This window comes from Mytilus edulis, chromosome 1, assembly GCF_963676685.1.
Source record: "Mytilus edulis chromosome 1, xbMytEdul2.2, whole genome shotgun sequence".
NCBI classification, from domain to species: Eukaryota; Metazoa; Mollusca; class Bivalvia; order Mytilida; family Mytilidae; genus Mytilus; species Mytilus edulis.
This window is the reverse complement of record NC_092344.1, coordinates 77,708,907-77,723,322: the sequence shown is the minus strand read 5'-3', so window position 1 is coordinate 77,723,322 and position 14,416 is coordinate 77,708,907. Positions and strand designations below refer to the sequence as shown.

The window sequence follows — 14,416 nt, the reverse complement described above, 5'->3', positions numbered from 1 at the left end:
AAAGTTACTAGAACATGACCTAGGGTGCAGGGCCTCATAAAAGTCATCAAACTGTTATGCATTGATAGAAATTAAACTTCATACAAAATATCATTGATCTATCACCGGTGGTTTCTTTCAAATTAACTTCAGCAAAAAAACAATTGATTACGCCATCGAAGCTGCTGGAAAACAGCGCCTATATCTTGCCTTCCAAGACGATAGTTGCAGGGGAGACATAAAACAACCAAAATCCAACATGAATAACTTTCTACTTCAATAGATTTAAAACATTCAATAAACTTTTTTTAAAGACAGCAGGGACAAGTAATGGCAGTAGCTAGGACTGCCTTTTATGTGGTGACTAAAAATAACAAAATATTTTTTTATTAGGTTTTTAATTCAATTGACTGATAAAAAGAGGTGACAATCAATTAAAATAGAATATATTCAAAAATATGCATGAAACAATTCTAAATGGTATTATAATTAAAAGCAATAAAACAATGAAATATTACTTAATTTCTTCTTACAAAGTTGTACCTGAAAGTTCAACAAAAAGACAATCTGTTCATCTTTAAAAATTTCAATGTGTAAAAGTAAATTCACTATTCATAAGAAAAATGCAATAGGACTATTTTATTTTAACTATTAAGTAGATTTCTTTTAAATTTCAATACACTTAAACCCATTGTATATGTAGTACATTATTATCTCCATTTCGAAAAATCAAGACAAAATGAAAATGACTCAATGAGCCACTATTCAATCTCAGAAATTATAAAAATTTAATTCAACCTTTGAGCATTGTATTTTATTGATCAAATAATGAATAGAAAGATGATCTAGAAATTTCTAAACAAATTTCATCCATTGCTTTTGTTGGTCATAAACACGTCATAATTACAATATTTCACCAAAAATGGTCAATTGCTGTTCAGAAAATATTTAGTTGAACCTTTTAATAAAAAAAACTGTAACCTGTGTCAAGGTATTTCAAGTCATTGTCAGTTAAGACATTTGTTCAATGCATTTCCAACTCTGGTGAAGGAATTTATTTTGGGGTTTTCTTAAAAAAAAAAGAAATAACATCTAAATTAACCCTGATCAATCAAAATTTGAAGTAGAAGAAAAATGAAACCAAAAGAAGTCATTTGAAATAATACTTATTCAACTCCATGTTTTTTGTGTGTAAACCAACACACTTTTCATAGGACACCAGCAGATCAGGTTTAGGAGAAATAAATGAATCTCACAACTAGTTCTGTTCCAAATATTGACATATTGTGTATTAAAAGTGAACAATTTTCTCTGTATATTTGAGGAAATGAACAGTTATTTTCCAGTATCATTAATTCATACAGATGCAATAAAATGTTTTTTTTAACCATTACACACTATTGAAATGGTCACCTCGGATAATTTGAGAAGTCTACTTGGGTTACTTTTGAGTTATTGAGGATTGACTGTAATTATGCCCAAAGATTTTCAGCAACCATCATCATCTTTGTAAAAAAAAATTGTTGCTCACAGCAAGCAGAAAGATCACAAAGTTGAGCAATCTGAGGACTTTTTTCTTCTTCAAAATACAGAAGTTTGAAGGCCTTAAATCAAATATGCCTGATAAACATAAGTAAAATACTTTATTACTGATATCTAATACACTATATTTTGTTTGAACATTCATGTTTTTTATGCAAAAAGAATAAACACTGGATTAATGTTCACATTTATCGATAATAAAAAAACAATCACAGAGCGATATACATGTATTGTAAGTTTAGGGGTCTACATAGCACTATTGGATCATTGAATCCCTTCATAACTGCTATTCCTTACAAACTTAAAATCCAATCTTCTATTTATATATACTACACTATCTACAACTTTATTTGGTTAGAATAAATTACATATGTGTTAAAAACATTCAACTTCATTTCATATTATTGGTTTTGAAATAAAATTTATCTAGTTGACTCCCTTTTTTATTTGAAAAAAAATCAAACCCCAAAAAAGTCTTTTGTTTAAATATTTTTCACTAAATAAAATGAATTTATTCAAGACACCTTCAAAAAGATAGCAAAATACAGGATTGTACAATCAAAATTCTCATTTTATACTGCAACTTTATTTTTAAAACTTCATTAAAACAATCAGAGTATTGTGAAATTTAAATTCCACCATTATTTTTAAATACTAATGAAATAGTTGTGGGTAGAACTTTAAAAGGGTATACAACTACCATTGTTAGGGGGAGATAATCACAGTTGGATGCTGTCATTGGCAACACAATAACATCTCAAAATTTAATAATTCTCAATGAGGGACTACTTTTTACAGATATGCTATAAATTTCATGTTTATTTATCTACAAATTATCTAAAAGTCGCTTTAAATTTAACAAATAGATGGGTATCATCCATAAAATTTAAAATATAATTTCCACCCCACTTATCGGAGAAACTCTTGGTTTTATAAACAAAACAAATCAATATAGCTTCACATACATACATTTAACTTTCCTAGTGATTACAAAACCTGTTCAATACCTTTTTCACCAACATGTTTATAATTCAGTTAAAATACACATTTGTATATTCAAATCGGTTACAATAAGTTTTCTCTAAAATACAACAAATCAAAAAGTTTAAGAAGATTGTTTTTTTATTGTAAGTGGGATAAGAATATGATTTATTTCACACTTTTTCAAACGTCAACCCAAAAAGTGTTTATACCATATGATTTATGAAGTTTGACAATTAAAGGGATAAAGGCTAAATTAAATAATAAATGTTTTAAAACTGGATGTTGATTTTCAATTGTAAAGGTATTTTTTATATATATATTATTATTGGAATAGGAACATCAATTTCTTTATGGAAGTATTTCAAAAAGTATGAACATTATTTAATATATACACAAGCAATTTCTATATACAATTAACAATTATTGACCTGTTACAGGTCTATGTTTCATGTTCAATATTATTATTCAATTCCATTAAAAAAAAAAGAAAAAAAGTAGGTCCTGAGAAATTTGATAATAAATTAAATTTCAAGTATAAATAATGTAAATTATGAGATGATACCATACTTTACAACTTTTATGAATTTTATACAGAACAGAAAGAAAACATTTTAATTTGATCATTGTTTTCCATTCTTTTTGATACCACATACTATTACCAACTTTTGTACTTTCAAATACATCCAGCAAAAAGCTATAAGAAAAATTCAAATTTTCTCAACATCTGGGCTGTTTAGTTTACTGCTATAAATAAATTCAAAATAAATATTGCAATGTTTTAATTCATAGAGAGCTGCCTCTTGGTAAATAAAATTTGGTAAAGCAATCATATCTCTGTCAGCAATTGCTGCCAAAAACCTCACTATCATTTGTTCAAGTTTATAACACTTGTATGCAAAAATAACCAATCAAATTAGAGAACAATTGTATCTTTAAAAATCATTCTTGCCTACATTTTCTGTACCATATTTTTATATACAGGTTTGTCTTGGAAAAAATATATGAAGTTGTCAATTTTGTTCATTCTCTTAAATGCCAATTATAATGTGGCGGTACTATAACATACCAATGACTAGTAATCAATTAAGAAATAAAACTCTCAATCAAAATAAAAAGGTCCTCTTAAAATACCAAAGCCATTTTGAGTAACATGAGCAAAACCAAGTCTTTCTCAAATATATATATTTTTTATCTTTATACATTCTGAACACAACTGTGAGTACACTAAAACAATGATCTGAATTCATTATAAAACAACAAATGTCTAATGATTAATAACAATCAACAATTAAAACAAATATTTTCTACAATTTTTTGCACCACACTGACAAACAATTCTATATTGATCGGTCAATGACTTTGGAATAAGTTCACTTTTTTGTGTTTCAAGTTTTGGAGGTTCATCAAAAACCTCATCTGACTCGATGGATAGTTCTGGTATATTACTGTCATTACTGTCATTACTGTCAGCAGCGTCTCCTGTTTCCTTGACCTCATCAGGCTTTAACTCTGGTAAAGTGTCATTCTCCTCCAGGGTGACCTTTAATGAATCCCCTTCACCCTCGGGCATGTCTGGATAAGTCTGTAGCACAGGTGTTTTCAGGAACTCTGCTGCTAAATCCTTTTCTACTTGATCAAGTGTTGGGGGTTGATTTGTAGTATCTCCTGTAAAAAAAAAAAAAGTTTAAAAAAAATGCTTCAATCAAAACTTATAATTTAAGATCAAATTGCAACTATAACTATAACCTATCAATATTTTTGTGACTTTTTTTTTAAAGTAAAATATTATGTGACCTGTTGAGTGTTCAGTAATGCTGGATTACAATTATAACCTGTATTGACAATACAATTGTTCAACTTTTACAAGTTCACTTTTGTTCAGTCTTGTCAAAATCTCAATTGTATATCAGTGCCAAAGATATTGTATTTTATATCAATTCAAATTGAAGAGGAACATTTACTATCATCCTAAAACAAATGGTTTATTAACGACAGCAAATGTCAGACCCATCAAAAGCAAACTTGGCTATTCTTTTTATAAATATTTGGGCATTATGTGCAAAAATATGTGTTTTTGTTATACAGGAAGTTGATAGGAGACAAATCTGAAAATGCATCACAAAGTGAAGCATGTTGTAAAAAATTTGTAAGGGTTCCACGGAACCCAGTGTCTCTCCTACTCTTTCTGTTTATTGCAAGCTCAACAAAAATGAGGAAACAAATCAATAAAATATTCCTGTTGATACTATCTTTTGATTGTAAGAAGCTCTGTCGAAGTTTGGTAAAAATCCAGGATAGTTTATGTAATAAATGTTTAAAAAATTTAACTGCACACTGAATGTAATATTAACTAGAAGAAAACAAAATTTCATTCTAGATACTAGCTTTTGATCATAAACAAGCTTCTTTCCAAGTTTGGTACAGATCCAAAATAGTATAAGAAAGTTATTAAAATTTTTGAAAAGTTAAACCATAGAGTGAATGTGTTGTTTCGCAGCAAATCGAAGTCACTTTAAAAGTAAAATACAAAAAAATAGATTTATTTTTTTACAAAATTTTCTTCTAGATACTAGCTTTTGACCATAAACAAGCTTCTGTCCAAGTTTGGTACAAATCCAAAATAGTATAAGAAAGTTATTAAAATTTAAAAAGTTTAACCACAGAGTGAATGTATTGTTTCCTGGCAGAAAATCTAAGTCCATTTAAAAGTAAAATCCAGAAAAATGGATTTTTTTACAAAATTTACTTCTGGATACAATCTTATGATCATAAACAATCTTCTGTCCAAGTTTGGTACCAACCCAGGATAGTTTAAGAAAGTTATTAAAATTTTTAAAACTTTAACCACAGAGTGAATGTAATATTTCCCGGCAGAAAAACTAAGTCCATTTATAAGTAAAATATGGAAAAAATGGAATTTTATTTTTACAAAATTTACTTCTGGATACTATCTTCTGATCATAAACAAGCTTCTGTCCAAGTTTGGTAGAAATCCAGGATCGTTTGAGAAAGTTATTCAAATTTCAAAAACTTTAACCACAGAGTGAATATTTGTGGACGCCGCCGCCGGAATGTAGGATCGCTTAGTCTCACTTTTTCGACTAAAGTCGAAGGCTCGACAAAAATGAGCAGAGTTCAAAATGTAGGCAGACATCATGTTTTGGGCTTAACAATTGACTAAACATACCTGTCATCATGTAATCAAAGGTTAATTCCTCTCCCTTCTCTATGTCTCTCCTTGAAAACAATGCAATCCTTGGTAATGTTGGATCTAATGTATTAATCCACACTCCAAATACTTCCAAATTAGGATCACACTGAAAAAGATAAGTTGTTATTCTAAAGTGGACTTGATTTGTAAATTGCTTTTAGATAATACATTTTCCTCATTTAAATTCACATATTACGTTTGTCATCTTTCCCAGTAGATTGTCATTGATGTATAACCGGGTTAACTTTTAAAAATTAAAATAGGTTCATTTTAGTTTATCATTTACTTGGCTCTATCAAAAGGGATTGTGTCATTGATACAGAAGCATTTTTGAACTTACAGAAAACATACCTGTTGACCTACAATCTCTGATGTATAGTAAAAGTCTATATAGTAGTAAACACTTTCCATCATTTTTATTAAAGTGTAGACTATATTAAAGCTACCAATCAATTTTCATAGTGTATAGACTCTATTGTTAGTCAAATGTAATAGGAATTTTAGAGACTTACAAGTCGTACTTATGCAGTTTTTTGTGTTTTTGAAATTAAAACTTAAGGGCTCAAGCATCCTCAAAGGATTCATATTATTTAAGGTCTAGGTAATTTCACCTGTGTGAAAGATCCAAATCCAACAATGTGCAAGTCTTTTCGATTGGCTGCCTAAAATCCATTCAGGTCACTTATCCACACCCTTTTATTGAGTGCAGATCCCAACATTGCCCATTAATTGTCAATTTAGATAGCAAGAGACAATTAATCTCTAAGTATATGGTGCTGTTAGATTGCTCAAGTTTTTCAATGTCAAAAATATCTTACCGAATGATTGATAAAGTGAGACACATTTCCATAGTAACCAGCATCAACAGTATATGGACAGTCTCCATCATTATAATCAAGATCAAAGAGGTAGGTTCTTCCAACAGCATCATAATACTTCCCTCGTTTTTCTGCTTCCACATCTGTTATAACCTGCAAAACATCACATTAGTTTAGAAGCCATTACTATGTATTTCCTCAAGTGAATCATGCAGCTTATCTAGTTCAATTTTACTATTTCTGGTAATATTCATTTTATAAAGTTTGATTCAAGGGTCACTGATGAGGTGTATGTAGATGAAATGCACATCTGGCACACCAAATAATGATCCTGGTATCTCTGCACATTTTTTTGTATAATATCATTTTTTTTTTTTAAATTTCCCCCATTTTGAAATGTCTTTCTAATGTTAAAATGTAGCATGTATGTTTATTTTGATTAGGCAGTAGTTTCCTTGAGGTAAATCAACATTGTATTCATTAAATTGTAGCAAATGCACACAATTCAGACTAAAAGTTACTTGTATTTTTTTTTAACTCTACATGTAAGTTGCATTTAATTTTGTTGTCTAAAGAAACATCTGAAAACAGTTTGCAATTTAATTTGTTGTCCATCAGCAAAAGAAAAATTCATTTGAGGTCATACATGTATCAGCAGTAGTAAACGTCAGAATTCAATTTTTATATTCAAATTGTTTCTATATATTATTCAGGAGTTTTTCTTTTAAATGAAATCTTACATTAGCTGAACTTCCAGTGACTAGGTGAAAATGCAGCAATGCATAATATAAAGTATACTTTACCTCTCCAACATATTCAACAACAAAAGACCCTTTCTTAATCTTCTGTAGAGTTTTCACACCCCATCCTCTACCATTGATTGTCCGAAATATGCTTAGTTTGCATTTTCTTCCCAACTGAACAACACGATTAGGACACTCTGGACCACATTTACAACGTTTATTACACTCATAAATTGGTGTTCCTTTGAGTACTCTTAGTCTCTTGTTTTTGTAGTAAGCGAACTCTGATCCACACTGTGTTACACAGCATTTTTTCTTATTATCTAAACAACTGTCACATTCACATCCTACAAGGGGGTCATTTGGTATGATAATTCCTTCCATTGGCTTATAGTCATTGATATATACAAAGTTTTCTGGTGGACCCTCAAGATCTATATTGTTTTCTACAACTATTCCAGCAGGGTCTGTACTGATGGCATTTAAATGAACTTGCCATTCCTTGAGTGCTTTAATAATTTCAACTTTCTTTTGTTTGTATGCTTTGGATCTAGGATTTAATGGTTTTCCTGCTGAAGGTTTATATTTTGGTTTGTATTTTCCACCAGTAGCAATCAGTCCTTTGAAAATAGGTTTCCCCCCTTTAACTGGACTACTGACAGAGAGCAACTGAAGGGGAGATATTTTCCCTTTCATTGGTTTAAGTTTCTGAAATATTTCATCTACTCTGCTTCTCTTGGAAATTGGGACGCTATCATCATATTCAAACTTTCTCTTGGTACCCCTAACATGAAACTCTTCCAAAAGATCTGTACATTCTAGATTAGCCTTTGGTTCCCAAGAATTGTGTGCATTACTCCAGTCTTTCCATTTGATAAGATAATATTCTTCTCCCTGAAACAATTGTGATTTAGTTTATTTCAAAATGATAGGAAGGTTCAAACCTTTTTCATTAACAAAAGTTACAAAGTCACCTGCAGTATTTTTTTTTAATCAGAGTGCTTGGTAATAATTGCTTTAATTTATCACTGATAATTTTTTGGAAATGTCAATGGATAGATGTTTGGAATGATCAATGCACTCTACTTTGTGTACCCTAAAAGTAGTAATGATCCTTGGAAGATTTATATATCAAGTCAGTGAGTACCATAGGGTTTTGCTTGCATTTCAGTTTCAAAATACAGTAACATTGTATTTAAATTCTTAATTTATATTTTGAGCACATCTGTGAGTATTTCCTGGCAATACATAGTCACCAGCCACTTAAATATTCATTGTATTTGAACAAAATTCTAACTTAATCTATAACTTGTCATGGTGTAAAATAAAATAGTGTTGGATAATCGGTTGAAATTACCAACCGATTATCTATTACAATTGGTTGACAGCAACCAACCGACTATCAGTTATAATCGCATTATAATACCTTGCCCTTTTTTTAAAATGAAATCATGCATTAAGTCTCATTGTACATGTCTAATGTGTACATTGTATATTCCATATCATTGCAGAGTTTATATATTCTGTTTTGTTTTCATATTTTATTTAGCAATTAAACAATGATTTAATTAGAATCTAGATTCAGATTGAACATATTTTATCTCATAATAACAACATTAATTACCAACAGTGACACTAACATTTCTAAATTTCAATGGTGTAACTCACATTACAGTTTCAATAACGTCATAGCTGTATAAACATTTGAATGCTTCTAATTAAGAAAAGATATATAAAGTTTTTTAACTTTAAGAAATTTAAAATTAACAGAAAAAAATTAAACAATGCATTTACAATGTACATTGAAATATATACAGTAAACAAAGGGGATAAAGCCAATGTTTGTTTAATAATTCGTGAAGAACGCTTTTTTTCACTTTTGTGATCATTATTTTTCTGTCAATTGTGTCATTTGTGCGTCTGAACTTATAATTGCAAGAATGCAGAATTATTACATAGTTGAACCGTATCCGATTCGTGACATTATATTTTTCAATGGCTGACAAATTTCAGAAAATTTACCAAAAAATAAACGATGTTTGACAAGCAATTTGGAAAGGAATATATTTTTGATGCTACAAAGGGATAAAAACATTTTTAAAAGGCAATTTGCAACACATTCTAATGAAGCAAAGGAATTATTTTATGTATGATCTCAAGTAACAAGTACCGGTATTGAAAGTACATATTTCATACAAGGTTATTAATTTTAAATAACATTCCATCAATCTGTATATATTTAAAGTCAATGCTTTTGTCACGTTTATAAAGAAGGAAATTGGTTATGTCTTTAATTATAGGATGTTTGACATTGTTAGTGTCATCGACTGATATTTTTTGTTATTATTTGTTTGACTGCGCATATAAAATGCAAACGGACCAGAAGTTGATAAGCTAAAAGTCCGGAAACGACAATCAATTAAACAAAGTCCCAATCGATTATCGACATCGCCAGGCCCAACCAACTAATTTCCGACTTATTCCGATCATAGGAACAACACTAGTGTAAACTATAACTAATATCAAGTCAAGATCTTCAAGCAGGACGTAAAAAAGGGTTGAAAACGGATATTTAACCCTTTCAACGCTACACAAAAAAATAGAAAAATGGCTGCTGCTGCTGCATTTTTTTTGTGTTCATTCATTATATAATTAGAACAGTATATTCTTTTTCAGACTGCTGTATCTTTTTTATTATAAGAGATACAGAGAAAGTTATTGCATGAAAAATGTTCAGGAGAGTATGAACTGTAATGTAAGGCAGTTATTTCAGTAAAATTTTTATCAGGTTACCTGCATTTTCAGGTAATTAACAGGTAAAAGGTGTAATTTATTACATTTGTGTTGAATTTGGAATAAAAACTACTTTTCGTCTTCATCTATTTTGTTGTTTTATCTGCCATATAATAAAGAAGACACCAATTGCACGATTCCGTAGCGTATTGCACCATACACAACGTGTTATGTAATTGTGGCACAAATCAGAGGCTCCGTTCCCAAAATTTCAGTCAACCTCCGTTTTCCCCCCTTTTTCTACGTCTCGTAATGATCGATCAAATCATATTTCCCACACGAATTGAATGTAATAAACACATTCAGATAACAAGAAACCTTTTAACTAATCCTCGTCGTCAGTTTCGCCATAGAAATGCTGAAATATTTCCATATTTACAGCTTCGTTTCCGATTTCCGCCATTTGCATTTGTCAAAATATTTGTTTTTATTTTCCTTCAATTTTCCTTCTACTGCATGATTTTACAATAAAAATTGCCGGGATTTCAAGCGCAAATGAGACCTTGCATATCCTCGATTCATACAAGGAAAAATTAGAGAGGACCCGAATGAAAACCCAATGGTTTAAGAGTCCTAATGAAAAATCCGTTGTCATCGCGGCATATGCCGCGAATAGCAGTGGCGGACGGCGTATGTCATCGCGGCATATGCCGTGTATAGCGTTGAAAGGGTTAAGTAAATTTTCCAAGTCCAAGGTCACTTAGGACCATATATAACTCACCACAAAATCATCAGACCACAGGGCATGAAGAATTTTTTGGAAGGCCACTTACCCAAGGGAAAGCGATAAAAAAAAAAAAAAAAAAATTCCTGTGTGCAATTCCACTATCTCCTGTTGAGACAAGCAAAGTGGGTCAAATTGCCTAGGAGGTTTGGGGGAATGCCTCTCCCCTCCCTCCCCACAAAATTTTGAATTGAAGATGCAAAATCCCACAATCTGTGCATACTTTGTAGGGTTTTAACATATATTTTGAAATTTAAACAATAGGGACAAATTATTTTATTTATTTACTGGAAAAGGACTTTCCCTACGGAATATTAGTAAAGTTCTGGAATGTCACTTTCCTGTGTAATAATTTACTTTCCCCGGGAAACGGGAAATGGTAATCTTTATGCCCTGGACCAGTACAAAATTTGAACTTCATCTGTAACTTGTCATGATAAAACAAAATATACACCAAATATCAAATTATTATCTTCAAGCATGAAAAAAAAAGTGGAAAACTGATTCGCCAGACTAATGGATGGAAAGACGGACAACACTGAGTGCAAATCCAAAGTCCCCTGCGAAAAAGAACATTATAATCAATTAATCTGACAGCATGCTGTTGTCCTTTTTTCAATAATATGCAAATAATTTAGAAATTTAGTACTAACTCACTTTTTCAATACTTAAGCCAGAGATGCAACTAATCGTCGGACCTAAGGGGCAGAATTTATGCAGGTCCGGCAAAACTCGTAGCTGTGCAGGACCTGATGGCCGGCAATATTTAAGTCCGCTTGGGTCCGCCAAAACTGAAATCCCCGTCGGCCCCGGCAGAGTATTTTGTTTATAAAATTGCGATCATCTTTAATAAAAGTAAATGTCCTGTTCCCCCGCATTTTCTAACTCCGGGAACCAGTATTTCCACCCAGTAATAGTCTTTCGTACCTTGTCCATCTCGCCCCGAACAATTCTCCGTATTTCCGTCATGTTTTTTGTTTTAGAAATTCTCTCTCTAGGAAGGAGGTCTATTAAGCATAGTTGATAAGTTCAGGAAATATGTCATGGCCGATAAAATTTGTAAGTGGGTCGAAACCCGGTAAAAGACCAAACTACCAATGACTATCTTGTTTCCAAGTACTCTTGTGAAGAATAACTTTTAATCAGATCAATATTATGTAATGTATTATTCAATAAACTACAATTGTTATGAATCACAGGTTTATATTTTAAAATAATAATAATATCAACAAAATCAAAATTAACGTTTGTTCAATAGCATAATTTCATTTGATTTTTGAGTGAAAATATGGGTCTGGCAGAAATTTGATGGGTCTGGCAAAACTTGGTACCCTGTAGGCCCCATTGTCTGACAGGGAAAAAAAACTGTTTTCATCTCTGCTTAAGCACATAATATAATTCTAAAAGCATTCCTTACATTTAATATGAGATGTCAACATGGTCAATATTATATTTTTAATGATTTTTTTTTAAATTTCTTTCACACAGACATAATGTTAGAATAGAATCATGCATTAAGAAAATGTGCACCATTAAAGATTAACTAATTATGATGACTGGAAACATAACTCTTAAAGATTTCCCCCTATCAAATAATTTTTGCATTTGCACAATGCTGAGCTAAACATGCTAAACCAAATTTTACTGGACATTTAGCAATTGTCTGAAGAACTGTTTTCATTGAAATACTATAGCTAATATAAATTGTCTTAGTTTAGGAAGTAAACATTTTCATACCTCATCTTCACAGTGGTCAATGATCTGTTCAACTTCCCAGTGGCCATCTTCCCAATTTATTTCTCCCTTTTCAACAACTGAAAAAGAAAAAAAATATTTTTGTTATTTGTTAACAATGCAGGTTGCCGTCTCATTGATTTTATTCATATCCATGTGTACATATACATTTGTAAATGTATCTTTTGTATTGTCTTGCATGTTCTTAATCGTAATTATTCAACAGAAAACAATTTAATATGTACATGTCTAGCTATTTGAAAGAGGATGAGAAACGTAATTATTTGTAATGACCTTTAGCAAATTTGGTTTATCATATGTTATAATCCAATAAGTGTTCTATTGTTGCAATTAATTTTGCAATATATTAAATAACACCAGCTGTGTATATGCATTGCCATTTAGTGCACAACAAATCAATACCACACTAATCCAAGTAAACATTGTTGAATTTTACCTTTTTATAGATATAGGAAGATGTGGTGCGAGTCTGATACTCTATATGTATTGATAAATAAAACCAAGCACAACATTTGTCAGAAATCTTTAAAACTGAACATTAAAAGTTAAAATCTTCTATTAAAGACTTATTGGGGCACACTGTATTATATAATATCCATGATTCATGAATCTAAATTACACCAAATAACGCAGAACCAGACTGCAGATAAAAAAAAAAAGATTCTGAATGACTTGCGGAACATAATTCTGAAAACCACCATCTTCCGACAGATCATTCTCATCAAGTTATCAAGTATAAAGAAAAGATGCCAACTTAAAAAAATATCTCAAATAATTTTTATGCTTAGTCTGCACCAAATTTCTTTTCAACTATATAGCTACTAGTCACAAGACCAATATTCCAACATTTTTTTTATTGGTCTTAACAAAATTTTGCAATAACTTACTAGTCCATATAAAATTTTACTAGTCTGGGGCATCGGACTATTGGCTAAAGTGCAGACTGTGCTTTGAGAGGATCACACTGTTGCGGCTCAATTGCAGGCAATAGAACCTAATGAATTCCTTTACTTGCTACTTAAAATGTCAATGCAACAGTTTAAAAAAATAAAGCAGTTGTGTTTAATTTTATTATATAAACAACATAATTTTCATCTATGACTTTTTCTGTTTATTGAAATACAATGTCGCAAGGCTTTTACTTAAATTAACAGATTAGAAGATTCTTCAATGGCGTCATTTACCATGATCAACGATCAGTCAATTTGTACACTCATTTTTCAGTTACTGTATGGATACCTTGGAGATATATCTATGGGTTTTTAATATGTCATAATACAAAAAGGTATTTTTTCGTAGAACATTTGAATTGTCAACACTAACAGCAGCGTTACTGAACACATAATTTTGATATCTTAAACTCATCGACCCCTATAGTCTATGTACAAATGCATTCTTCATGGATTGAAAACAATTACTTTTCCACAGCATGGAAAAGCTTGAAATCATGCAGAGTTGTCTGCCACAAGACCGGTCGAACTTCAAAACTAATAAATATCGCAAATGCAGATGTATTTAAAACTAACAATAAACTTACGTTTGCTGATCAATTTTTGTGCAACGAATGGACCCAATTTTTTCAGTGTCAAATATACCAGATACTGATTTGTTTCGGCTGAAAGTTTTAAATTTTGTTTTTGACACGCTCTTTGCAAATCGATAATTCCTGATAGACAGGACACCTGTGCGTCTTTAATCTCATCTTCCATGGTAGCAAAATATAGATTTTTTTAGAAGTTGTTTCAAATTTGTTGATCTTTAATGGTTGTCTGAAAATATCTGGCTGTCACCATTTACGATGCCAAGATAAGTTAACCACTGGATCAAACAAATGGCGCGCATTTGAATGTTTCCCGTTTGTGGAGAC

The 14,416-nt window shown here is 30.9% G+C and overlaps 1 protein-coding gene across 1 annotated transcript; it reads right to left on the bottom strand.

The window, feature by feature from the left end:
• Positions 1–1,053: 1,053 nt before the first annotated feature.
• Positions 1,054–14,416, bottom strand: LOC139490726 (histone-lysine N-methyltransferase SUV39H2-like). The gene is made up of 6 exons (XM_071277676.1): positions 14,087–14,416; positions 12,532–12,608; positions 7,338–8,171; positions 6,535–6,687; positions 5,693–5,822; positions 1,054–4,170 (listed from the first exon to the last, which is right to left on the bottom strand). Exons 1-6 carry the CDS (start codon positions 14,256–14,258, stop codon positions 3,794–3,796), a joined length of 1,743 nt encoding a protein of 580 aa, XP_071133777.1. The 5' UTR covers positions 14,259–14,416; the 3' UTR covers positions 1,054–3,793.

Bases quoted from the DNA above. Each gene is read 5' to 3' on its own strand.
- LOC139490726 (XM_071277676.1), bottom strand. From the start codon at position 14,258: ATGGAAGATGAGATTAAAGACGCACAGGTGTCCTGTCTATCAGGAATT. The intron at 8,172-12,531 runs GTATGAAAATGT...CAATTGTTTCAG, and splicing joins TTGACCACTGTGAAGATGAG to GGAGAAGAATATTATCTTAT. The intron at 6,688-7,337 runs GTAAAGTATACT...GATGTTTTGCAG, and splicing joins TTGTTGAATATGTTGGAGAG to GTTATAACAGATGTGGAAGC.